General features: G+C 42.7%; 2 protein-coding genes across 2 annotated transcripts in view; one reads left to right on the plus strand and one right to left on the minus strand.

Moving 5' to 3' along the window:
* Positions 1–2,855: 2,855 nt before the first annotated feature.
* LOC123508462 (aminopeptidase N-like) lies at positions 2,856–24,698 on the minus strand. The gene is made up of 18 exons (XM_045262214.1): positions 24,441–24,698; positions 11,412–11,726; positions 10,863–11,054; positions 10,429–10,637; positions 10,169–10,324; positions 9,939–10,069; positions 9,660–9,837; positions 8,922–9,105; positions 8,597–8,732; positions 8,263–8,344; positions 7,982–8,165; positions 7,557–7,893; positions 7,143–7,285; positions 6,745–6,935; positions 6,246–6,413; positions 5,717–5,860; positions 4,786–4,858; positions 2,856–4,108 (listed from the first exon to the last, which is right to left on the minus strand). Exons 1-18 carry the CDS (start codon positions 24,660–24,662, stop codon positions 3,938–3,940), a joined length of 3,216 nt encoding a protein of 1,071 aa, XP_045118149.1. The 5' UTR covers positions 24,663–24,698; the 3' UTR covers positions 2,856–3,937.
* The window catches only part of LOC123508152 (aminopeptidase N-like), a 29,588-nt gene continuing 16,458 nt past the window's right edge, over positions 11,651–24,780 (plus strand). Inside the window, exon 1 of the mRNA XM_045261684.1 lies at positions 11,651–11,671. The gene's annotated coding sequence lies outside the window, so the exon portion shown is untranslated. The remainder of the gene's footprint in view (positions 11,672–24,780) is intronic.

Here is a 24,780-nt window from a genome sequence, read left to right on the forward strand (position 1 = left end):
GAGAGAGAGAGAGAGAGAGAGAGAGAGAAATACCTCATCCTAAATTATTGACACCGTTAAAATAAATAAGTGAAATAAAGTAGAATATCGCTCAAGGTGGAGACAACTTCCCAGCAGATATCGCGAAAAAACAACACTGCCACGCCCTCACAACTCACCAGTGCGCTGCGCCTCATTTCGAGTCAACATTATCTGAAGTTTATTTATATATAGACTGGGCATCATTAACCTGGAGCATCACCACCTTATAGTGCCGAGCCACATCACCTGCTGACACGTAAGCAGGTGGACAGCAGGAAGTGGAGTGGGTTAGTATGAATCTAGAAACGAAATATAAGAGAGAAATCAATGGAAAAATCAGAGAAAGAATACAAAAGACACGACAAACTTAAACTAAAAGAAAATTCAAGGAAACTCACAGGTGATATATATTTTTTTCTGATGATTAATGGGTTTTCTTTCTTGCATTTGTGTATCATGTCTCGATAACAGGAACTACGGCAATGGGTGGAGCGGAAACCTGCCTAAAGAGTGGAGGGCCCTGAGGTGAGTGGAGGCGTGCTCTGCATGTGTGAACCTGCATGCATGTGTGGGTAGAATCAGTATTATACATCCACAAACTACAATCACTCTGATAAGTCTTACTTCAAAGTTGATTTTCCTGGGAAGTCTTTCCTGAAGATATGCATTTCCTCATACCGAAGTAATAAAAAAGATCAATTGCTTACCCAAGGAAGGCTATTTTCATCGAAAGAAACGTGTAATGGTAACTGGGCAGGCAGCACAAGACACCGCCAATACATCGCCAAGCTTGTTCATTGCCCTCAACAAAACGCCACATCAGCAGCCAGGTCAATAAAAGCTGGTCTCTCCTGCAAGTTATCTCATCAACACGGACGCCTCAAATCACGAAAACAAATACGAAGATTACATAACATTCGTCTTCACTTCTCTTCCAAGGTTTGAGTGCGGCGCCCTTGACCAGAAAGTGTGTTAATGGTTCCCGGAGGACGTAGATCAGTGCATGGCTAGTGATCGCAGCGCACAAAGGAACTAAGCAGAGTTTGCCTTATGAGATAGCATGGGAGGTGTGGCATCGAAGGAAGAGATGGAGTGTGCGGCGCCTGATTATATCTCCAGTGTGAAAACCAGTCGTGGAATAAACAACGGTTTGCTACTCTGATATTCTGAATTATGTGGCAACACCTGAATAGCTGTAGTTGTAACCAAAAAAAAAAAAAAAAATAGTGGCGAAGAAAAAAAAAGAAAATGTTCTGAAGGAGGAGGAGAAGCAGGAGGAGGAGGGGAATTTATTGGGAGGGAAAACAAATCAAAGGCATAATAAAGAAGGACGAAAGTTATAGAGTAAAAAATACTAGTAACATAAAACATGCAAGTATACACAAGTCATAAACCTGCTACAGTGAAAAGCTGGTAGTAAAACACGGAACGAGGCCTTGTATTACCCCATGCACAACAGTTGAGACGCCGCTCGCAGCCACGCTCCGCCTCTTCCCCCCCACCCTTCTTCTTTACCCAGCTGAACCCAAGGACGTTGACCTGTTGAGCGCCTCGCCCACATCACCTGAAGCCGCCTTTTATGACGCAGTGCGGCGGACATCAAATCAAGTGCTCACCCACAGGATATTTGATGCTAATGGTTTAGGACAACAGTGAACTAGTGGCGAGATTCAGCAAACAGTGGTACTCTGGGCTGGGATTCATAGAGAAAAGCTAAGCATTTCTTGAATTTGACTTACAGTGTATTTAGCTGAGAGATTTTGGCTAAGACCTTTAAGATTACAGTTTCTATCACTGGCCATTTCTCTCCAGTACTGTAAGGAAAGTGACTCTGGGCCTGCGCCACAATCGTTGTTAAGGAACCTATAGCACACCAGTGTTCTTCAAGCTTTTCTGTGTTAATGCATCCTTGTGAAATCTTTCGTCATAATGGTGTATCCTGCTACCTGGAACGATTAATTATGAAATATCTACTTGAATGCTACACATTATCTATAGCTTGTCCGTCACTGATAAGGACAAAAATTACTTGGTCATCACTTGCAGGCGCTAATGACTTCCTTGATGACTTCGGGATGAGGGGAACCTTATATCAGTTACTGAATTCTGTAGCAGATAATTCCAAATTTAATTTTCAGAGTAATAAAAGTCAATGTATCAGATGATATATAGAATAACTATCCCATAATACCGGCTAGTTCTCATAGAAAATAATTCTTCGTTCTCTGTGATAAATTTAAAGGTAAGCTATAGAAAATATTTTTGTGAAGGTAACACTGCACGTCTTTTGTGGTGAGAAGTGTTGCCGCTTGTAAGTTGCATTGCTCACGGGAGACAATCACACTAAACAGATCAGAGCAAATGTGACCCATATAAAGAATTACCAACATTTGCAGTACATCCCAGAGTGATAAATCCTGCCTTGCCACGCCCTAGAATGATAAAGGCAGAAAGGAAAAGTTTCATAGCAGCAGAACACTTCCTTTGTATCCCTTACCCTTGCAACCCTCCTCAGCATTCACTGGCTCCCTGCTTCACCAACACACCTGTTCGCTTTCACATCACGCACACCATTGCTTAACCCTCCTCCCTGCTTCACCAACACACCTGCTCGCTTTCACATCACGCACACCATTGCTTAACCCTCCTCCCTGCTTCACCAACACACCTGCTCGCTTTCACATCACGCACACCATTGCTTAACCCTCCTCCCTGCTTCACCAACACACCTGCTCGCTTTCACATCACGCACACCATTGCTTAACCCTCCTCCCTGCTTCACCAACAAACCTGCTCGCTTTCACATCACGCACACCACCGTTGAAAGACTAAAAGTGAGATGGAGTTTTATTGTGACGCAGGACACGATCAAAGGACATCACACTACATGAACCTATTTTTTTATAAAGAATGAGCAGAAAATTACACAAACTCGCATAAATATACACATGTCGATATCCTGTACGCAAAAATGTACATGAAATTTATCAATGGAGTTACAAAAAATATCCATACTGTATAAGTGTCTATCTATTTATCCCTGTCTTCAATTGACTTACTTTCTACAACTAAAATGACCAACCCATTAGGAACCATTCTGTGTTGTACTTTCCTGGAAGCAGCATTACTGTACACGCGTTAACCTCAGTCATTATCATTTCTCTATTATTACTATCCCGGTGAGACTTTCGAGAATCAAGAGAAAAATAATGATAACAATTGCGATGATAATAAGTATAGCAAATTGTAATATGCATCAAAACTTTCTCATCCCTCATGTTCCTTTACCACGCATGATCCCCTTCGCAGGATTCCCCTTCCTGTTTGAAGCCCGCACTCAGACACGCTTTGCTCTCTCATCACGACTACCTACAAAGGCCACAGAGATTATTAACTAAGTTGTTAAGACCGTTTTCCTTGTTGATGATAAAGAAAATTTGTTATTCTGTCACTAGAACCGTAGAAATATTATATTTAGAATCCAAGGAATGTTTCTCCTGTTGATGATATAGAAAACTTGCCATTCCATCACTAAAACTGAAAAAAAATATCCTTAGAAATCCGTGTCAAGACTGTTTCTCTTGATTATATAGAAAACTTGCTATTCTGTCACTAAAACCGTAATAAAATATCCTTAAAACCCGTGTCACTTCAGCTAAAGTATTTACTTCATGTAAGAAGGGGAAACTGGCTAAGGGTAACATAAAACGAGAGAGAAAAAGGCCCACTTATTTGCCAATCCCCTATTAAGTCCGACAGAGTTAACCAAAAAGAAGGGAAAAATGTCATGAAAACTCCCTCTTACATAGTCATAGGAAGTTGAAAATACAGAAGCAGGCAGGGAGTTCCAAAGTTTACCATTCTATATCAAAAGAAGTTGAGATGAGGAAGATAGGTTTCAGAATATGGCCTTTTCTTAGTGTGACGGGAGCATGTAAGCGTGCCCTCGCGACTCCAACCAGGCAAGTACCTCATCGTAGCGACTCTTCAGCCAAGCCACGTTGCCAGTCACCTCCTCCAGCAGCTGAGCCATGTCGAGAGCGTTGTTTGGTATCTGGTGACCGTGAGCCTTGTGGAACTCAACCAGCTGGGAAGGACGAGAACGGAACATTGAGACGAACACACACACAGAGAGAGAGAGAGAGAGAGAGAGAGAGAGAGTAGATAAATAGATATATAAATAAATAGGTGGATGAAGAGACAGACAAATACACAGACAAACAGATAGATAGATAGATAGATCAGTGAGAGAGAGAGAGAGAGAGAGAGCTACAAAACCAGCTCATGTGTTGTGTAAAGAAACCTTCAAACAGTGTAGGAATGAAGCACAAATAGAAAGAAAATGTGACGGTGGGAGTCAAGGGCAAGAAATGATGAAGTGTTTGTGACGATGATGAAAATAGCGACTTTCAGTGTGGAAAGCTTGACAGGAGAAGGAGAAAGAGGAAGAGGAGGAAGAGGAAGAGGAAGAGAAGGAGGAGGAGGAGGAGGAGGAAGAGGAAGGAAGGAAGGAAGATAAAGAGACAGACAATTTACGTGTGCATGCAAGCGGTAAAGTAAAAACGGGAAGAGCGTTAAGAGAGAGAAAAGAAATACAAATAAAACAGAAAACTCAGGACATAAGGAGCATAAAAATGATACCCATGTGTACTACAACGTAATGATGCTAATGAAACGCACCATTGACGACAAACTGCTAAATATCAAACACACACAAAATCAACCCCTGTAGTAGACAACACGGTGCCTTCCCTCCACTGTTACCTCCTTCAGGTGGTGCTCCGTCTTGAACTTCCGACACGCACTCCGGATCATGCGCATTGGGACTCGCTCCACACTGTTAGCAGAGACAAAAGAGAGATAAAGGACTGTATTTAGAGACGCTTTGCTCTCTCACCGTCACTGCTTCCAAAGGCTCCAGTTGAAGATACTCGTGTTTTAGATTTTTAAGAGTGTTTTTATGGTTTTGGTGATAGATTGGCATGATTTCTAGTTTGTTAAAAGGAGAAACTGTCTTGCAAACCCGTCTAGTTGTCTCTGTGGTCTTGGAAAATTGTCGTGGTGAGATAATAAAGCGTTTTTTAAGGGTGTTTTTAAGGTTCTGGTGATAGATTGGCATGATTTCTAGTTTGTTAAAAGGAGAAACTGTCTTGCAAACCCGTCTAGTTGTTTATGTGGTCTCGTGAAAATGGTCGTAGTGAGAGAGGAAGGCGTTTCTGTATACGAGCGAAAGACTCAGAGATGCTGCTGACTAACGGCACTCGCACTCTTCACTCGCCTCAAAGCTGACAAAAGTGTGATGTGTAATGTGTGTGATATTATGCTCAAGTTTACTGATATATTCTCATTTTGTTGTTAGTGGAATTAATAGCGTTTACGATAGTGTAGTCGTAGTAGTAGTAGTAGTAGTAGTAGTAGTAGTAGTAGTAGTAGTAGTAGTAGTAGTAGTAATAGTAGTAGTAGTAGTAGTAGTAGTAGTAGTAGTAGTAGTAGTAGTAGTAGTAGTAGTAGTAGTAGTAGTAGAGTATCAGTAGTGATAGTAGTACTAGAGTATCAGTAGTAGTAGTAGTAGTAGTAGTAGTAGTAGTAGTAGTAGTAGTAGTAGTTCTAAACATTAATATTACTACCAAAATATGATACTGAACAATAATCTCTCATTTGTATATAATTTCATGCACTAAACATCTGGACTCACAAATCATAGATGTCGTCCCAGTGGTCCTGCAGGAAGACCCACGCCAGCTGCCTGCCCACATCGTTGCTGGCTATGGCGCCGAACACCGTGTGGGCGTCCTGCTTCCTGATGCCGCTGTCTGGGCTGAGCGCCATTTCCAAGTACCTGAAGACGAGCAAGGGATTCAGTAGTCCATGGCGCCAGGCAGTTATTGGAGTCTAGTGATTGTTTTTCCTTATTTATTTACTTTTGCATGTACTTAAAATTTTTCCGAGAGCGAGGTTTCATGACACTTAACCTCGAGTTTTATATGATCCTTTATGACCTTTCTCTAGCGACTGGCACTCTCAATGGGTCCTTTTCACACTTTTTTTAGGCCTTTCCCATTGGCGTCTCTTAGGTAGAATAAAAAGGAGAATCTTTGCTCAAGATCTACATAAAAGCAGAAAATAAAGCCTCTCTCAAGTTAATATCATTGATGGAAACAAGAGAAAAGCAGGCAATGTGGGAGTATTTGAAGCGGAGTAATTAATAGGAAAGACGAGCATACTTAGACAGGAGCCACGGTCGTCTGGTGCAGGCCATCGCTCTCAGCAACGTCACCTTCTCCGAGCCCACGTTGGCGGCCACGTACTGCTGCCAGGCGAACGTCCACTCGTGCTCGCCTCCTTCCGCTATGGCGTGGCAGTACACTGTTGCCTTCAGGTTTGGGGAAATGCTGCACAATAAAAATGAAACTCAACTCTCTGGAACCTAATGACAGTATGGCACTTCCTCCTTATATGGACATCCCTTAAAGAATTTTACTGAGCAAGAAACACAAGTGTTACATAATTTAAGCTGCCTCTCTTGATAACGATGATGTCTTTCGAAATTTAGTTCTAACCTTGCTGTAGATCATTTTCTTATACTTGAGAAATCACTGCAATGTAACGGTTAACTTTCATATTTGGGAGAGGTGAAAACTGTTGTGTCCTTATAGTAGATGCAAGAATATCCTTCAATAAATTCTGAAAAAGAACATCAATTGAATATTAACAAAATCCCACCTGTTATTGCCTGGGTTGGCCATCCATGCGGCGTAGCTGGTGGCGGCGTTGTGTAGACAGTCTGGGTGTTCCAGGCGACAGGCCCACGACAGAACCTTCTGTCTTGTGTACTGGTCCAACAGCAGGTCACTCTCGCGGTCCTGGAAGCCTACTGACTCGTACAGCGGAACTAGGATGTCCAGCAAGTAGTTCTGATAAAGAGAAGGAAAGAGATAGAGGGTAGTTTTTATCACTGAACTAAAAGTCTCATGTACTCCCTTTGCATATACATCGCACGTTACTCTTTATTCATGCTTCCTACTTAATACCAAACATTCACCAAACAGTCATGGCGCCCTGCAGGTTCATGAAAGAATCAAGGTGAACAGTAACATTCACAAGAGGAGCATTGACCTCACCCTGAGTGCACCGTACGCCGCAGTGTCTTTGAGCATGTCTGTCAGAAACGCAATATTCTCAAACGCCGCAGCCCATGGTACATAATCTTTCTCCTTGGGCAGGTAGGTGGTGACTTCCAAGGCAGTGTTGTACGGCAGGCGGCCTGTTGCACGAGATGGTTAAGGAAGAACATGTAAAAAAAAAAAAAAAAAAAGATAACCAATACATAAATAGATAAGAAATATACAATAAAAAAACTGAAGACCTTGGGAAAGCTAACTGAAAAACACAAAGACAAAACAAAGAAACTGAAAGAAAACCACAGTTCCATTCATTTGGAACACCTACAGTACATCAATTACTGCCATAGAAAATTCCATCTCTATCGACGAGTTACATTTAAACTATTTCAAGAAAACATCCTTGGAACTCACCTGCCCTGGCCAGATCGAGGGCGTCGTCGATGATCTGCGCCCTGTTGACAGTGGCGATGGCGCGGTGGTCGGCGAGCAGCTGCTGGATGAGAAGGTTCCAGTTGTGTTCGTCGTAGTTGACCCTGTAGTAGCCAGTCTGCTGCAGATTGAAGATGACCCAGTGGTCCTTGGGTGGCAGGGAGGTGACGGTGAGCTGCGCCTCCGAGTCTTTCATCCACACCTTGGCCTGTGTCTGGCTAAAGTCAGGCTGGTCTTGGCCCGTGTACGTCAGCGGCACCCACCACTTGTAGTCGTGCGTGTCATCGGCGTTGTCGTCCTTGACCAGCAGGAACCGCTCCTGCCGAGGCCAGCGAGACAGTGAGGTGAGGTGGAGGCTCCTCGCCGCCTGGCCGCCGCCGCCTCCTGCGTTTTCGCTACACACTCACCTGTGAGACAGTGGCCGAGGTGCCGTCGACGCTCCGCTCCACCTTGATGACGGGGTAACCCATCTGCAGCGTCCACGTGTCCATGATGGTCTTGACAGTGAGGTTGGCGGGCAGCGTGCCGGTCTCGTGCGCCGCCTCCGTCAAGTGCCGCCACAAGTCGTCCTGCTCGGCGTTGTCGTACTTACTAAAATAAGCAGTTTTTTAATATATTTTTCTGGTATTGCTCAATTCAGTATTACGAAAATTGTATAGTTAGCCATGCTATGAGTTAGAACCCTTACAAGTGCTGGAGGTATTGAGTGAGGCCACGCCTTAAGGTCGCCTCGCTCATGAAGTGACTCATCATGCGAATGACGGACGATCCTGAAGCGGAACGGCAAGAGTCACTGCAGGATTTATTGCAGATGATATTATGTACAGAAAATATTTGGAGATTGTTATTTGTATTATCTTTAAGGTTGTTGGTGTTGCCATCACTACAGCTGATCCAGAAGTCTATCCACTTCTAAATAATTGTCAATGAGCAACACTTTTCTAACTGGCGATTTTTTTCAGTACAACACTTACCTGACCTCTCGTCATATCACAAAAGAAAAAGAAATCCACCAGGGTTACCTTTGTCGTAAGCTATCCTGTCCGCATGTTCCGCGTTGTGCCGGATTGGGTGAGACGAAGCTAAACTGTCGGCTGTAAACATTCCCTGGATCCTCTTCAGTACGAATTGTTCCATGATTTTCCAGGACGGCTCCACCTGAGGGAAAGGAATGAGGGCGCTCTGCTCACTTCATATTAACACATTTAAAAGTCATTAGCGTGTATTGAAGACCTTTGTGACTTTTGTGAACACAGAATCATTGCGTGGAGAAACTTTGCTGAAGAATCAACTTAGGAAATGACTTTAAGCTGAAAAGAACATCCCCCCAACACACACAACACTTACATGATCAACACCTGTGTACTCAAGGTAAGAAGCAAATCCCTCGTTGAGCCAAATGTCTGTCCACCAGCGAGGCGTCACCAAGTTGCCGAACCACTGATGCGCCAGCTCGTGTCCCACCACGGAGGCAACGAGCTGCTTGTTGTGGGCGGATGACACGCGAGGATCATAGAGCATCAGCACCTCTCTTGACGCGGTGAGTGGATAGGCAGAATGGCGGAGTGGCATTGAGAAGAGGGGGAGACAGAAGGGGTAAAGGAAGTACGGTGAAGTGATACAACTATGACGCGAGAGGAATTACGCTTCCAAAGATGACATAACAGAGAAGGAAGGGATGGTGATTAAGATGTGATGCTCGAGAAAAGAGACGGAATGTTAACACAAAAGGTGAAAAAATTACATGAGAAATAAATGTATTTATTCACTCTAGTCTCGATTTTTTTTATTTATTCATTTAATTCTTATTGTGAAAGTCAGTATGAGATTCACAAATGATATGTACTTATGATGTAGTAACGGCACGGTCAGAAATTTTGGTCGTCCTTTTTCTGTCTAATACGCTAATTTCCACCATCTGATCCCTCTCCTTGACCATGAAGGACTTTTAGAAGGATTACGTTACGGTACTTGTTGACTGAATCTTGACGACTGTTATCTGTCAGAGCAAACACCAAACTCTAAACACAGCTCACGCCACTCAAACGACGCCTAGGGAATACATCGCTGAGAAGTGCGTCTCACCTATACGTGGCCAGACCCCAGTTCTCCATGGCACCCGCGGCGAAGTCCGGGATGGCGATCATGTCTAGCTTGGGCAACGGGTAGGGCTGGCTGAAGAAATTGATGAAATGAGTGAGCATGCGCGGGCCCACGTCAAGCGCATAGTGAGCCTGGTGTATGGCAGAGGGCCGTGCCCACACTGTGAAGAAAAAGGTAATTAATAGTTAGTGAATTATTATTATGTATTATACCTTGAGACTAATGATATTTGTACGCAGTACTAAGTCATGTGATCCTTACCTCTGAAGAGAATTTTATCGTCAATGACAGTATTCAAATTGACGAAGTCTGAGATAACGAAGGCGAGGAGGTAGGTGGACATCGGGACGGTGGTGTGGTACTGGTCCCATAGCCAGCCCTGCTGCTGCTCCCTGCCGCACAACACACTCGTTAGTCACAACACAAAACCAATGTGAACAGCATTGTACTGACGTGAAAGTGTTGCTAAATGAGTTGTGGTGACGACTCACATGGGAATAGTTTCCTTGATGGGCATGTTGGAGAGTGAGGTCATATTGGTCTGGCGGGCGAGGTGCACCTCGAAGGTGGCCTTCAGCCCAGGCTCGTCAAAGCAAGGGAAGGCGCGCCGCGCGTCCGTCGCCTGGAACTGTGTCGCCGCCAGCCACCTGCAGGGAAGGGAACGGACCATCCACCAAACATTTCACTCACAACTTCCTGCGAACATGACACACCTGTGACGGAGCCTGAGGCCACGCCAGGCGACACTCACGTCTCGTTGCCGTCTGCATGTCTGTAGGAGGACCTGTAGAACCCTTTCATCATGTCGTTGAGCAGACCGATGAAGTGCATGGACAGAACGTATTTGTCGCCTGGCTGTAGTGTCTCGTTCAAGTGCGCCACGTAAAACTCCCGTTCGCTGTCGAACTGGTGAGCGGCGATGACCAGGCCCGGTCCCGTCTGATCCTGGGCCGCCCTCAGCTGAAGTTAGGAAAAGCTTTGTCTAATGAGTAACCTTTTTGTCTCTCAATTCATGTCATTTATGTAAAGAACCGAAAACATACGTCTATTGATATTTGTTACTATTCTTCACGTCTCTCTGACGCAACCTTATATTGCTTCATCTCCCACCGACAGGGAACCTTCAGCAGTCATTAGACAATCAGGACGCCTCGCCACAGTGGATATAGAAGGCGCGTCACTGACCTTCACTGTGTCATTGTGAGTGACAATGTCGGCGATGTGCAGTGTGATGTTAGAGGTGGCCTGCAGCACCTCCATCTCCACCTCCACGTAGCCCATGATGCTGAAGTTGCCATTGATGAGCGGCTGCAGCCTCACCAGGTAGTGCAGCGGCCTCAGGGCTCGAGGAAGACGAGGACTCCTTTTCTGGCCTCTAAATCATGTTCATCTGTGATTCCTTCGGGTTCGGCACCAGCGGAATGCGACGCCACACCGTCTTCTGTGGTTGTTACCGCATTCTGCTGGATTGAACTGCTTAGAGTACATGCATCTCAATCCCTATTAGCTGTATGAACAACGCCACTGCTTACTAAAGATTGAGTAAGGCAAGGAATGAATAAACTAGGCAGTGAATAAATTACTCAATATAACTATTTGTTATTCTTCATGGTCGTCTGATATCCTTATGTTGTTAAGAGTAGTTGCCAAAAATTTAAATACAGTGAAGAACGTCTCATGTGAAACCGTCATGCACTCTTGCGAAAACTGTGTGAGCTCTGCCTCTACCTCTACCGAAGCAGGAGTGGTAGTGGCGGTAGTTGTGGTGGTGGTGGTGGTGGAGGTGGAGGTAGAGGAGATGGTAGTGAGGGATTCGTAAAGGAGTGGCGGCTTGGACACAGCAGGAGGAGTAGCAGGAGGATGAGGAGCCACGTAGTACACAAGGAGCGCCGTCACCAACAATGCACTGACGAAGAACACCCCGAGTAGGAACCCAATGCCGCGACTCACGTAACATCCCCGGTACTTTCTGAAGATGATGTTGTGCGGGGGAGGTATGTCTGTCTCCAGGTCCAGCTGTTCTCTCTCCATGGCATGCGTCACTTTCTTCTGGCGGCAGATAGTGACACAAGAACATTAGGAATTTACTGATAAAATCTCCTTTGACAATCAGGCTTCAAAGTACACGTGAGAAAACGTGCTATGAAGTAAGGCATTTGAGAAACATGGCGGGTAGTGAGACTTGCAGGTGAAGGAGAGGAGAATCTGTCAGAGAATGTGAAAAAAAGAACGAGTGATGGGAGAGAAACAAGAGGCAGGGCAAGGAAGGAGAGGAGGAGACATAAGCAGGAGAGTCGTGACTAAGTTAGGGTGTGGTAAAAGGAGGCTCATTGCTGCAGGGAAGGGAAGGGATGACAGGAGGGACACGTTGGCAAGAGTTTCGGTTAAGATTTCGACGTACAGAAATAGATTGTATCAGGGACGTCTGGAGCATAAGTCACGTGGGGACCAATTCTGTCTCTGGGAAATTCAAGTAAAACCTTATCGTTCAACAGAGGTAAATAGTTTAATGAAAGGAGTGAATCTTGTCAAGAAATAAACATGCTTCTGCAAATGCCACAAGGAAAGTTGTCGCATAATTATTTTGTTGAATTATTGCTTAAGATAATGTAACTGTAGCAACGAGGCAGGAGACAAGTGGTGTATGTGTGTGTGTGTGTGTGTGTGTGTGTGTGTGTGTGTGTGTGTGTGTGTGTGTCCTCTATGCATATGCACCAAACCATAATATACTTTCATTTTGTTTGTCACACATCAGACATGAAACAGAGAAGGTTGTAAAGCTGGAATGTTTGCCAAGACCGCCAAGAATGAGCGCACACACACACACAAACACACACACACACACACACACACACACACACACACACACACACACACACACACACACACACACACACACACACAGGAACAATTACCAGAGAAGTAAAGGAGGATAAATAGACTAACGTGTTTTACTATTTCAATACTTTTTTTACGAACGTTATGCATCGTTTTTAACTTATAGATTTTAAAGAGTAACATTTCTTTCTTATTGTAATTTAGGAGTAAAAAAGATCCGAGGATGTGTTCCCAGTAAATGGATGTCTTATCTCTTAAGGGTAGCTGGCCTGGCAAATACTCTCTCTCTCTCTCTCTCTTGTTTACATACATCTAACAGCTCCATCGTAAGCAACCATACAAACAAACAGTGAGTCTAGAGAAAACAAACAGACTCTCCCACGAAAACGAGCCGGTAAGAAAATGGAAAAAGATGGAAGATACGTGACACGAGAGAGAGAGAGAGAGAGAGAGAGAGAGAGAGAGAGAGAGAGAGAGAGAGAGAGAGAGAGAGAGAGAGAGAGAGAGAGAGAGAGAGATTTATATATAACCTAACGCACATGGTCTCGTCCTTGCCCTAGTGTGAATGAACCTCTGTGTGTGTGTGTGTGTGTGTGTGTGTGTGTGTGTGTGTGTGTGTGTGTGTGTGTGTGTGTGTGTGTGTGTGTGTGTGTGTGTGTGTGTGCTTCAAGACCAGTTACCGTTTCTACACTGCCCCCGATCGGACTCGAAACAAGACACTGCCAAAACTCCTGTGTCTTATCCACGTTGCCAGCTTACAAACATCAGTACCTTTTTCACTTAACAATTAGTTCATCAAGTCTTCTATCTCTATTGTGCGTTTATGAATGAGAGACACGAATAAGTTGATCTCCCACTATAGTCTGTGGCTGTGTATATAGTGGCTTTTGGGTCTCAGTCTGAATGGTGTCCCAGGGAAAGCGTGACTGTCAGATCTTGAGGAAAACCGTAGTCTGCCCTCGTGATAAGTGTGTGAATCAACAGAAAACGAGTATTATTCACCTAAAATTAATTATATCAACAAGTTACACTATGTTTTCAACCCAGGAGCCATTTTAGAGTGCACAGACTATAGCCACTGCGACCTTCCTTAACATTTTCACTATTAAAACATTATTTTCCCCAACACCTTTCCCAACTGTTTATATTTTTGTTTTTATTAAGTTTTGTCAGAGTTTCATGGGACCTTTTTACTACTGTGTCCATATTAACAACATTTCACAATGCTCTGGACATAACAAAGTAAAGCCATAGGAGTAAAGGGGTTAATTTTGTGTCTGGCACCGAACATACATAAGCAGTGGACGATTGAAGATACAACTTGTAAGACCTTGTAAATAATGTCAAGGACTTATGTTAGTTTCAGTGTCAGCGGGGAAAAGAAGTGACATGTAGTTTAGTTAGCGGTTGTTTATCATAGGAAAGAATTCATCAGATCCTTGTAAATATAGAATGTCTGGCAATGCTCCGAGACTACTTTTCCTTTCGTTGAGTTGCAAAATAGATCCCTGAATTTCTCCTCTGCTTCGCCTTATTTGCATTCCTTGACATTCATTTATTTTTTTCTTTTATATTTGCTAAACCTTTTCTTCTACATGAATATAAGGAAGACACAAGAGACGTTATTTAACCTTTTGTCTTTTAAGCTTAACATTTACTTTCCTATTTACATAAGCAAAGAAGACACAGGAGCCTTGAACGTTACGCCCTCCAACAGGTTCTGGCCGATTAAGGAGGGTAAACAACCCGTGCACGGCCATGACACTACAGGGAGGGACGATCAATCCTTTCTCTTTACTGCAAAGTTTTCCTCCTTCACCTGAACCGCCCATGTGTGTGTGGGGAGAGGCGGGGAGGGAAGGGGTGGCGAGTGCTGTGGGCTACTAGTGGTGAAAGGGAAGCCAGGTCATAGGTACGCATACCAGCCTTTCTCTACCAGTACTCGTCCATCTTCTGCTAGTAAACAGCCTCCGTCACATGGACCCCTCGCGCCCTTCACCTCATCACACGTGAACGGACTCTTGCGTATGAGTAAAAGTTACCGAGCACTGGGTGTCATAGCAACAGACACTGACACGACCTACAGACACACTTGAGGAAAAGTTATTATGGCTAGTTTTATATATCTGCTGTACGTCGTGGAAGATTTAAAGGTTAGGAGGGAAACCTTGAGTGCAGCCTCCTCACCTTATGGGTCAAGCAGGATTGTAGGGCAAATATCATTCATGGTCAGAAAACAAGTAATCTGCCTCGCTTTTTACCATTGTTTTGTGTTTTCCTTCAATTCTAAATTCCTATATTTCCTGACAGTTCATTGGGTGGCTTTATACACAAACTGTTGGAAGATTAGAGGATTAAAGCTTGTGGGAAATACTGAACAAAACAGAGGCAGGTTACTTATCTAAGAACTCTATGCCAAGGCAGAAGAGCATCGAAAATCGTGTTCCATGGAGATGTACGTGAGTTAAATCCGGTAACCCCACACAGTTCCACGTATCCCTGCACCCTCCAGCTGTTTGCATGCCCCTACAGCCGCCCCCTCCCCCTTCACCTTCGTCATCCCTCCCCCTCTCCTTAACCGACCCCTCCTCCTACCCTAGCAGACCATCAACCATCCCCACAGCCTCCCCACACCAGCCCCACAGCTTCCATGAATATTTCCCGTCATGCAAGTCTCGCGTGTTTGCGGAAGGTAGTTGGTACGTGCAGGTTATGTTATCCGAGCATGAATATAATTTTTTAAAGATTTTTGTTTATTTATTTTATTTTTTTTCATGACGAACATGTCTATAATCATTGTTTATCCCCTCACGACAACACTAACACCAGCCACAACGCTAAAAGGCATCGGAGTATACAGTAGGGAAAAAAGCTTCTGCAGTTTTCTATCCAAAATTTATTCTTCATTTTATTTCATTTTATTTAGCTTTTTTTTCTGTGAATGTGGTTTTGCCAAAAAAATTGAATGTTTCCTTGATTTGCTGAGGGTTCTGTTTCATCATCCTTGCTCCATCTATCCAAAATTTATTCTTCATTTTATTTCATTTTATTTAGCTTTTTTTTCTGTGAATGTGGTTTTGCCAAAAAAGAAATAAATGTTTCCTTGGTTTGCTGAGAGTTCTGTTTCATCCTCCTTGCTCCATCTAGACGTGTTAGCATCAATATCAACTACACCAAAAAGACACATTCATCAGTCTGTCTGGTCAGAAACATGCTCAACAATGAATTCAATAAGATCATTAAAATCTACGGCATCTTATTTCCAAAGTCATACGTGAATTAAAGGTAAGATAAGCATCTTTGTGAACGTCCAGAAGTTCACAGTCAACTCCAATATTAGAACTGAGCGTTACCAGGAACCAGCAACTCCAAGGACAGGGATGACAGGGGAGCTGCTTCATCGATGGTTACACATTTTGAAAACAACGCATTAACCCTCGAATATCATGACGCATTTCCATATTCATTCTGCTTACTATTTGGTGATTTTATACAGCTTCAAAAACATATGTGGGGGATTAAAATTGTGAAGACTGTGGCCATTAATCTTCTGACCTCCATAGACCCTTGTTAATGTCAATAAAATAGTCTAAACGTACACAAATCTCAAGGTCAAAATGCGTCCTAGTATTGAAGCAGTTTTTTCTTCATAATAAATTACTATTGAACAAGAATACACGTGATGAATATTACGGTATCATATACGTGATCTTACAATACAGCTGTGGCCACTCAGCCGCATACTGATCCTTTGTTAAGATTTAAAGAAGGAACATGCTTCTGTATTTCCATCTCCCTACGACTTGATTTCTTTTAAGAGGGAGGTTTCAAGACATTTATCCAAGACTTTTGGTTAACTCCATTAATCTTTTAGAGAACTGGCAATCAAGTGGGCCGTTTTTTATTATTTTTGTAACCCTCGGCCAGTTTTCTCTCTTTCACTTAAAAAACAAAGTTGCATGTTTATGGTTTATAGAAAATAGCTAAATATGGCGGCCTGCCTGGGCGTGCCTTGTCCCTCCCTGTCCTAGATCCATAGCTTCACTTTGTTCATCACTATCACCTTTGCCACATCCACTATTAGCCTTTCTCTGCCACATACTAAATTTTGCAACCACGTAGATATGACAGCTGTTGCCTCATTACCTTCTCGGGAACTGACATCAAAGTGGGCCTTTTTATTTAACCGTTTTTGTTGCCCTTGGCCAGATTTACTGTCTTATATTATAAAAGTATAAAAAAAGCTGTGTCATCTATACAAACAACGAATGCATCACCTCTCACTTGCCCTTCCTCACTGTGCACCAGCATTGCCCCTTGTTCCATAACCTTATACCTTTCACCTCTCAATATTCCAGCCGTGAAGGTGTTTATTTCATGACGCAGCCTTCCTTGCCTTGCCTACTGACACGCTACGAAATATTACTTCTCTCTGCTCGTGCCCACACATGTCCATCTGTCCATACAGTATCATTACATCTTCCACATTAGCTTTCCGTCAGTCTGTGTACATGTTAATGCTAAGCCACGTCCCATTCCTGTCACTCCTATTGTTATACTTATTCTAAAGCAATTGTTTTTCACAGTTCGCTCCACAAAGTTTGTTACTTCTATAATTTGCAGTTATCATTATCATTATTATTTTTATTTTTATTATTATCATTATTAAGACTATTATTATTATTTTATTGTTATTATTTTTATTATTGTTTTTATTATTACTACTATTATTGCTATTATTATTATTATTATTATTATTATTATTATTATTATTATTATTATTATTATTATTATTATTATTATTATTATCATTATTATTATTATTACTATTATTATTATTATTATTATTATTATTATTATTATTATTATTATTATTATTATTATTATTATTATTATTATTATTATTATTATCATTATTATTATTATTATTATTATTATTATTATTATTATTATTACTATTATTATTATTATCATTATTATTATTATTATTATTATTATTATTATTATTATTATTATTATTATTATTATTGTTATTATTATTATTGTTTTCATTATTATTATTATTATTATTATTATTATTATTATTATTACTATCACTATTATTATTATTATTATTATGATCATTAAAATCACATCATTCACGATAATAATGGAACAACAACAACAATAACAACAACAACAAAAATAATAATGCCACCATCACTACCACCAACACACTAAGAGTAGCCACCTAACAAACACACACACACACACACACACACACACACACACACACACACACACACATACACCCTGAGCAGCTAAGCCTTGACGCCTCACTCCCTCACGTGCCTCACCACCTTCCCGTCACCACCTTCACGAATTCCTCATTAATTAGGAAACTGGTGGCGCCCTTCCCTCCTAGCCTGGCCCCGCTATTCAGTCCGCCCATGCTGCGTGCTAGACAGTCAGTGAGGCAGCGGCTGGGCGAGTCATTAAGTCATACCTTCAAGACGCGGAGAGATTGATTGCGGTGCCGAAACTGTCTAAATGGTGTTGGATTGATTCTACTGGTTGTGTTCTAGGTGTCCCTTCACTCCTGGCCCACGTCCCTGCCACCACTGGTAACGCCACTACTATGTCTGTATATCCCTCTCTCTCTCTCTCTCTCTCTCTCTCTCTCTCTCTCTCTCTCTCTCTGTGTCTCTCTCTACCTCTCTGTCTCTCTTTCTCTTTTTCCTACCTTCCAGCCGTCTCCCTCCGTGTGACTTGCCTTTCACTGCCACACGCCGGCCTTGGAATCCACCCTTCTCCCTATCTCTCTTTCCCCTCTCTCTTCTCTCTCTCTCTCTCTCTCTCTCTCTCTCTCTCTCTCTCTCTCTCTCTCTCTCTCTCTCTCTATCTATCTATCTATCTATCTATCTATCTATCTCTCTCTCACCCTGTTCCGCGTCTTTTCCCATTCCTTCACTCTCCTCCTACATCTGTCTCATAAATGCACACACACACACACACACACACACACACACACACACACACACACTCCTGCCCCACGTCCCTGCCACCACTGGTAACGCCACTACTACTACACAATAATAATAATAATACACATCGCGTAGTGTAGTGGTTAGCACACTCGACTCACAATCGAGAGGGCCGGGTTCGAGTCCCGGTGCGGCGAGGCAAATGGGGAAGCCTCTTAATGTGTGGCCCCTGTTCACCTAGCAGTAAATAGGTACGGGATGTAACTCGAGGGGTTGTGGCCTCGCTTTCCTTTCCCGGTGTGTGGAGTGTGTTGTGGTCTCAGTCCTACCCGAAGATCGGTCTATGAGCTCTGAGCTCGCTCCGTAATGGGGAAGACTGGCTGGGTGACCAGTAGGCGACCGAGGTGAATTACACATACACACACACAAACACAATCTCTCTCTCTCTCTCTCTCTCTCTCTCTCTTTCTCTCCCTCTCAGTAACAACAACAGCAACAACACATCCTATGGCGGTATTCCACAGTGAATGGATTCGAAGCACTTCTCGAACCTCTTCATTAAGCAGTGGATCCAAACATTGCGTCCCCTTGATCCTTTATTTCCCTCTTTTAGATATTTCAACTCTTCACAAATGGATTCCAACTCACTCATGGCGATCTGAGGAATCACCGAACCAAATGTCAAGAAGATTCATCAGATTGTTCCTCTGAATGATTGGCTTCGTCTGAATAGCTCATCTGCATTGCTTAATTAATCACGATTCGTTAGGGATAGTCACTAATTATCAATCATGCAATCAGCGAGTCAATTAATTAATCAAATCCCCAGCCTGCTCATCTGGTCCTTCTTTGGTGGCAGTTTTACAGGTTGTCTCCTGTGCCGCTCTAAATCCCATATTCAGAAACGCTTTCCTTTCTCACGACGACTATTTCCAAAGGCTCTAGTTGAAGATACTAATGTTTTAAAGGGTACTTTTGTGGTTCTGGTGATGGATTAGCAATATTTCTAGTTGATCAAAAGGATAAACTGTCTTGAAAACCCTGCTAGTTGTCTATGGGGACTTGAAAAATTGTCGTTGTGAGAGAGCAAGTCGTTTCTGAATATGGTCATAAAGCCCAGCCTGCCTCTGCTTGTGTCTCTTCTCCTGACCCCTCACGTGAGCCATTGATCAGATATACACTCAATATATGCTATGCTATGTGATATGTACAAAATCTTGAAGTGTAGGCGAGGTGTGTAGCTGTAAATTAGTAGATATATAGATAAATATACATACATGCAGACAGATAGACAGATAAATAAATAGACATGCAGATGAATAGATAGATAGATAGATAAAACTCATTATATGCTGTGCTATGTGATTTGTACAAAATCTTGAAGTGTAGGCGAGGTGTGGCGCTGTAAATTAGTAGACATTTAGATAAAACATACATACATGCAGACAGAAAGACAGATAAATAAATAGGCATGCAGATAAACAGATGGATAGATAGATAAAATATACCTCTACAAAAACTGGCATAACACTGATCCTCAAACAAACATAAGTAGTTCCTTGTTTGGGTCACTTGGTCACCTGTCAGCGTTCATTTGTTACGCACACACTCACTGAAGGACTTAAACAATCGCCACGCTTACGATTATTGCATCTCTTCCTCCATCATGACTCGGTAAACAGAAAAAAACAGAGAAGCAAACATTTCGAAATCCAATGAGTCATAAAACAAGAGAAGAGTATGAAAACTGACACACACACACACACACACACACACACACACACACACACACACACACACACACACACACACACACACACACACACATACACACGGGCAATCGATAACTGTTTACACAACGTCCATTGCAAGTCTCCCAACTTGACAGACTCATTAAGGGCCATCGATCCTCTAACACAGACCTGCCTTCCCTCCATCCTTCCTTCTCCCCTTTCCTCCATTCATCCTTTCCTCCTTTCATCCTTCCTTCCCTTCTTTCCTCTATTCACTCCGTCCCTCCTTCCTCTTATCAAGTCTTTCCTTCTTCCTTCCATCCTTTCTTCTCTCCTTTCCTCCATTCATCCTTTCCTCCTTTCATCCTTTCCTCCTTTCATCTTTCCTTTCCTTCGTCCCTCAGTTCACCCTTTCCTCCTTTCTCTTATCAACTCATTCCTCCTTCCCTCCATCCTTTCTTTCCTCCTTTCCTTCCATTCACTTTTTCCTTCTTCCTTGCATCCTATCTTCCATCCTCTCCATTCACCATTTCCTTCTTATTTCTTTCTCTATCTCCCTTCTTTCCCTTTACACACTCTTTCCTTACTTCCTCTTATCTTTCCTTTTCTATTTCATTTATCTGTTCTTTCTTCCATCACTTCTTCCCTTCATTGTCATTTCCCCTCTTCTCTTCAATCATCTTTCATTTATCATTACTTTCCATTCCTTCCATCCTTCTATTTTCTCTCTTCGCTCCAGTTTACCTATTTTTTCTCTCTCACATTGCTTCAACATTCCTTTTCTTTCCTTATTTTTTTTTTTATTATTTTTCTTCAGCTTCCTATCTGTAAATTGATCTCTGTCCTCGCTCATTCTTTTCCCTCCCTTTTATTTTTAACTTCTTCTTCTTCGTCTTTCTTCTTTCGGCTTCTTCTTTTCTCACGTTTTAATGATTTCCCGTGAGCAAGTTTTAATTTCTTTTGCCGTCATGTCCTTAAGTTTCTGCTTCTCATATTAAGTCTCTCTCTCTCTCTCTCTCTCTCTCTCTCTCTCTCTCTCTCTCTCTCTCTCTCTCTCTCTCTCTCTCTCTCTCTCTCTCTCTCTCTCACACACACACACACATACACACACACACACACTATGGACCATCTTATCAGCAGTCACTCACAACCCCGAAAAGAATTCACAATATAACTGAAGAGAGAGAGAGAGAGAGAGAGACTCCACCCCGTAGCTTCCTTGACACTCGCATGTGGTAAGTCCGGTCAATAGATGGCATAGTGGCTGTCCGCTGTGCCAATACGGAAGTGAGAAAGACATCCTCCATCTGCACCCTAGAAAATGATGCCCATACATTTCCTTATTCCTTATCGACTGGGAGGGCCAAGATATACGCATGCGATACTTTACTGCTTATTTGAGGAAACCATAAAAGGCAGAAGGACGAGGAGGAGGAGAAGAAGGAGGAGGAGGAGGAGGAAGGAAGGAGGAGAAGAAGGAAGGAGGAGGAGGAAGGAAAGAGGAAAAACACGAAAGAAAAGTAACTTGGACGATACAAGAAGCGTAGTCAGAGAGAGAGAGAGAGAGAGAGAGAGAGAGGCAATATGTCGTAAAGTGAGAGCCCCCATGTCGGTCGTAAACGTCAAGACAGGGTGGTAGTAAGGTGGTAAGTGAGGCTGAGGACTCACGACAGAAGCTCCACCACGAGGCCTGTGTTCCTGTGCCTGGCCTCTGCTTCCCTCACTGGCTGTAATATCTGAGGGCATTACTTACTTCCCTTCCACCCACAGTCTGCGAGGAACAGCTACCAGTGCGAGTTATTATGTGCTACAAGATACTAAGTTGGGTTGTTAAAAGACCACATGAGAGGGTTTCACGTTGCCTCTAGCGCGGGACAAAGACTTCTATCTAATCTTCTCTCATTTACGTATGTTTTTCTCCGTTTATTGCACGTCATCTACGCTCTTAACCTCTTCAGTACCATGACACGTTTTGATACTTATTCTGCTTACTATTTGGTTATTTTATACAGCTTCAGAAATTTATGTGGGGGGATTTAAAACAATGAAGACTTTAGCTATTAATCTTCTCACCTCCACAGACCCACATTAAAGTAAGTAAAATCGTCTAATTATAACTAAAACTCATGGTAAAAATGCGTCCCAGTACTGAAGGGATTAAAAGGTGAGATGGAAGAATTCGAACTTAATTTTCTACTGGTGCAAAAACTGGTGATTAAATAAAGGACACTGGATTTTCTCATTTCTCCATCGTCTGCTTCGTCAGCGTGAGTTACGATAAAAACCAAGATTGGAAAGCTAAACATGTTCCTCCGCGCTGACTTGTTTATTCGACGCCTTATTCAGCTTCCTTCCATCTCTTCTATATTCTATAAGTTCCCTCATTGCCTCAGCGCCCAGTCCTCTCGAAATGCTGTCCGTGCATTGTCTCGAGGATGCTCATCTGCATGCGAACATCGTCTCAAGTGTTTCATCTCTCTCTCTCTCTCTCTCTCTCTCTCTCTCTCTCTCTCTCTCTCTCTCTCTCTCTCTCTCTCTCTTCCAATAGATTCATGCACCAATAAAGTGTATAGATAGAAAGATAGATAGATAGATAAATAGATACATATATGCATACATACATACATACATACATACGTACATACATACATACATACATACATAAGCAAGCATTTTCAATTCCAGACAGAAGGCAAAACAATAAAGAATGAAAACACACAGATGAGATCTAATATACAAGCTACGAAAAGGTGAACACACACACACACACACACACACACACACACACACACAAATGGTAGCGCTGCCTGGTCGCTTCACTCCTACCCTGTACAAGTTTCCTCGACGAGCACCTTTACCTTGCCTTTCACTTTCGTTCAGATCACGTGGACACTGCTGTTGTGTGTGTGTGTGTGTGTGTGTGTGTGTGTGTGTGTGTGTGTGTGTGTGTGTGTGTGTGTAGATAAACGTGTTTATTATGTTGTCTTTCTGAAGCAACAAACATACAGGAACACAAAGGAGAAGTAAAAACCATTAGACTTCTTGGGTAATCTAAAAATACGTAATTTGTTAGGCAAAAAAAATATTCAACACTTTAATCTATGCTTCTCTCAGTCTTTGTCACTTTTGAAGCCTCTGTCTCTTATCTCAAGCATAGCTCAGTCCAATGTGCAAATAGTGAGCTTCCTAAAGTTAAGAATACAGTGTTCAAGCTTAAACTCTGCAAAGGAACCTCGAAAGTGCAATGGTGATGTGAGAGGACAGCCACAATCGCTTATTGGCGTCATTTTTTCTGCCCTCTGCGAGCTCTGTCTTGCGAGAGAAATTGTTGGGTCTCTCAGTGTGTCAGGGACCTAGTGTGACCCTCCAACCAATACTTGAGTTGACTTTGCTTTTTATGAATAAGCCAAGCTGACGACAGGTCCACATTCTCTCTCCCATTCGTTCCTCCCAATTTTAACATTCTGGGAAGGCGGTAAAGAGAGGCGAGTTGTTCGTTGGTTCTATTTCTAGGCTACGTTCGTTTCTTATCCATTAATTTATTCAACGCAAGCAAGTAACCTGTCAAAACCTAACACAGGTCCACTCAGGCGTGCCCCAAGTTTGTCTAATGGCTCTTCAATCTCCTCGGCTTCGCCGAGATACGCCATCTTTGTGTAAAGACTCATCACAACGTTCAGAGAAAATGTTTCGCTGCCAACCAAGACAGGTCAGATAAGGGGATAAGAAGGTCAGAGCTTAACATAAAAGAGTAATCTTGGGTTAGTTACAAGGATCTTCAATTAATCCAGTGAGTTGCAGCACTTCTTTCAAAATAATTTTGTAGATGCTTGCACCAAAACACTACCCCATGCCATTCATGAGGCCTCCAATACTCTGGCCTGCTGCCAACAACAGGCGTGGCTGGTTGTCGTGCAGCAGGGACAAAAGGTGATTTCAGAAAACATTGAAGAATACTTGATGAAGAATGGCAGACATGTTCTTGAGTATTGTTACATCAGTATCTATAAATATCAACATAATTCTTGTTCAACTCGTTCTATCGCATTAGACTACGAATCTTGAGACTGGCATAAAAAAAAAAAAAAAAAATACAGCCTGCTAGAAACCCAACTTTTTGGTAACTCACCTCAGACAGCTCATTCCTGTGTCACTCGTTCAGACTTAGCGATAAACTATGAGCGAAAAGCGAGTTAAGAATCCTTGGCTGGTGCCCAGCTCTGCCTTACTGAAATGGTGGCGGAGAAAGTGGCGTGGTGCAGCGAGCCGTCAGTGTGTTGATGGAGGGAATGAGAGAGACTAAGGTAAGTTTCCTCCACCAGATGACGGGGGGTGAGTGGAGTGTGCGTGAAAGGAGCCACAGAGCGTGTGTGCACCTCAGGTATTTCTGACACCATGACATTACGTGTCAACACGTAATTAACTGATCCACCTGTCATTTGTCTATCCATTCTCTATTCATGCACTTATGCACGGATGCATGTATGTATGTACGCACTCGTTTGTATGTATATATACATGTATGAATGTATACATACATGCACGAATGTATCTATGTATGTATGCATA

This window comes from Portunus trituberculatus, chromosome 24 (genome assembly GCF_017591435.1).
Source record: "Portunus trituberculatus isolate SZX2019 chromosome 24, ASM1759143v1, whole genome shotgun sequence".
NCBI lineage: Eukaryota > Metazoa > Arthropoda > Malacostraca > Decapoda > Portunidae > Portunus > Portunus trituberculatus.

What these genes read in the sequence shown, in the direction of transcription:
- LOC123508462 (XM_045262214.1), bottom strand. Translation starts at nt 24,662, where the DNA reads ATGGATAGACAAATGACAGGTGGATCAGTTAATTACGTGTTGACACGT. An exon ending in GCCAACCCAGGCAATAACAG is followed by an intron (nt 6,414 to 6,744) that starts GTGGGATTTTGT and finishes TTTATTGTGCAG; the next exon opens with CATTTCCCCAAACCTGAAGG. An exon ending in TGGGACGACATCTATGATTT is followed by an intron (nt 4,859 to 5,716) that starts GTGAGTCCAGAT and finishes CTCTGCTAACAG; the next exon opens with TGTGGAGCGAGTCCCAATGC.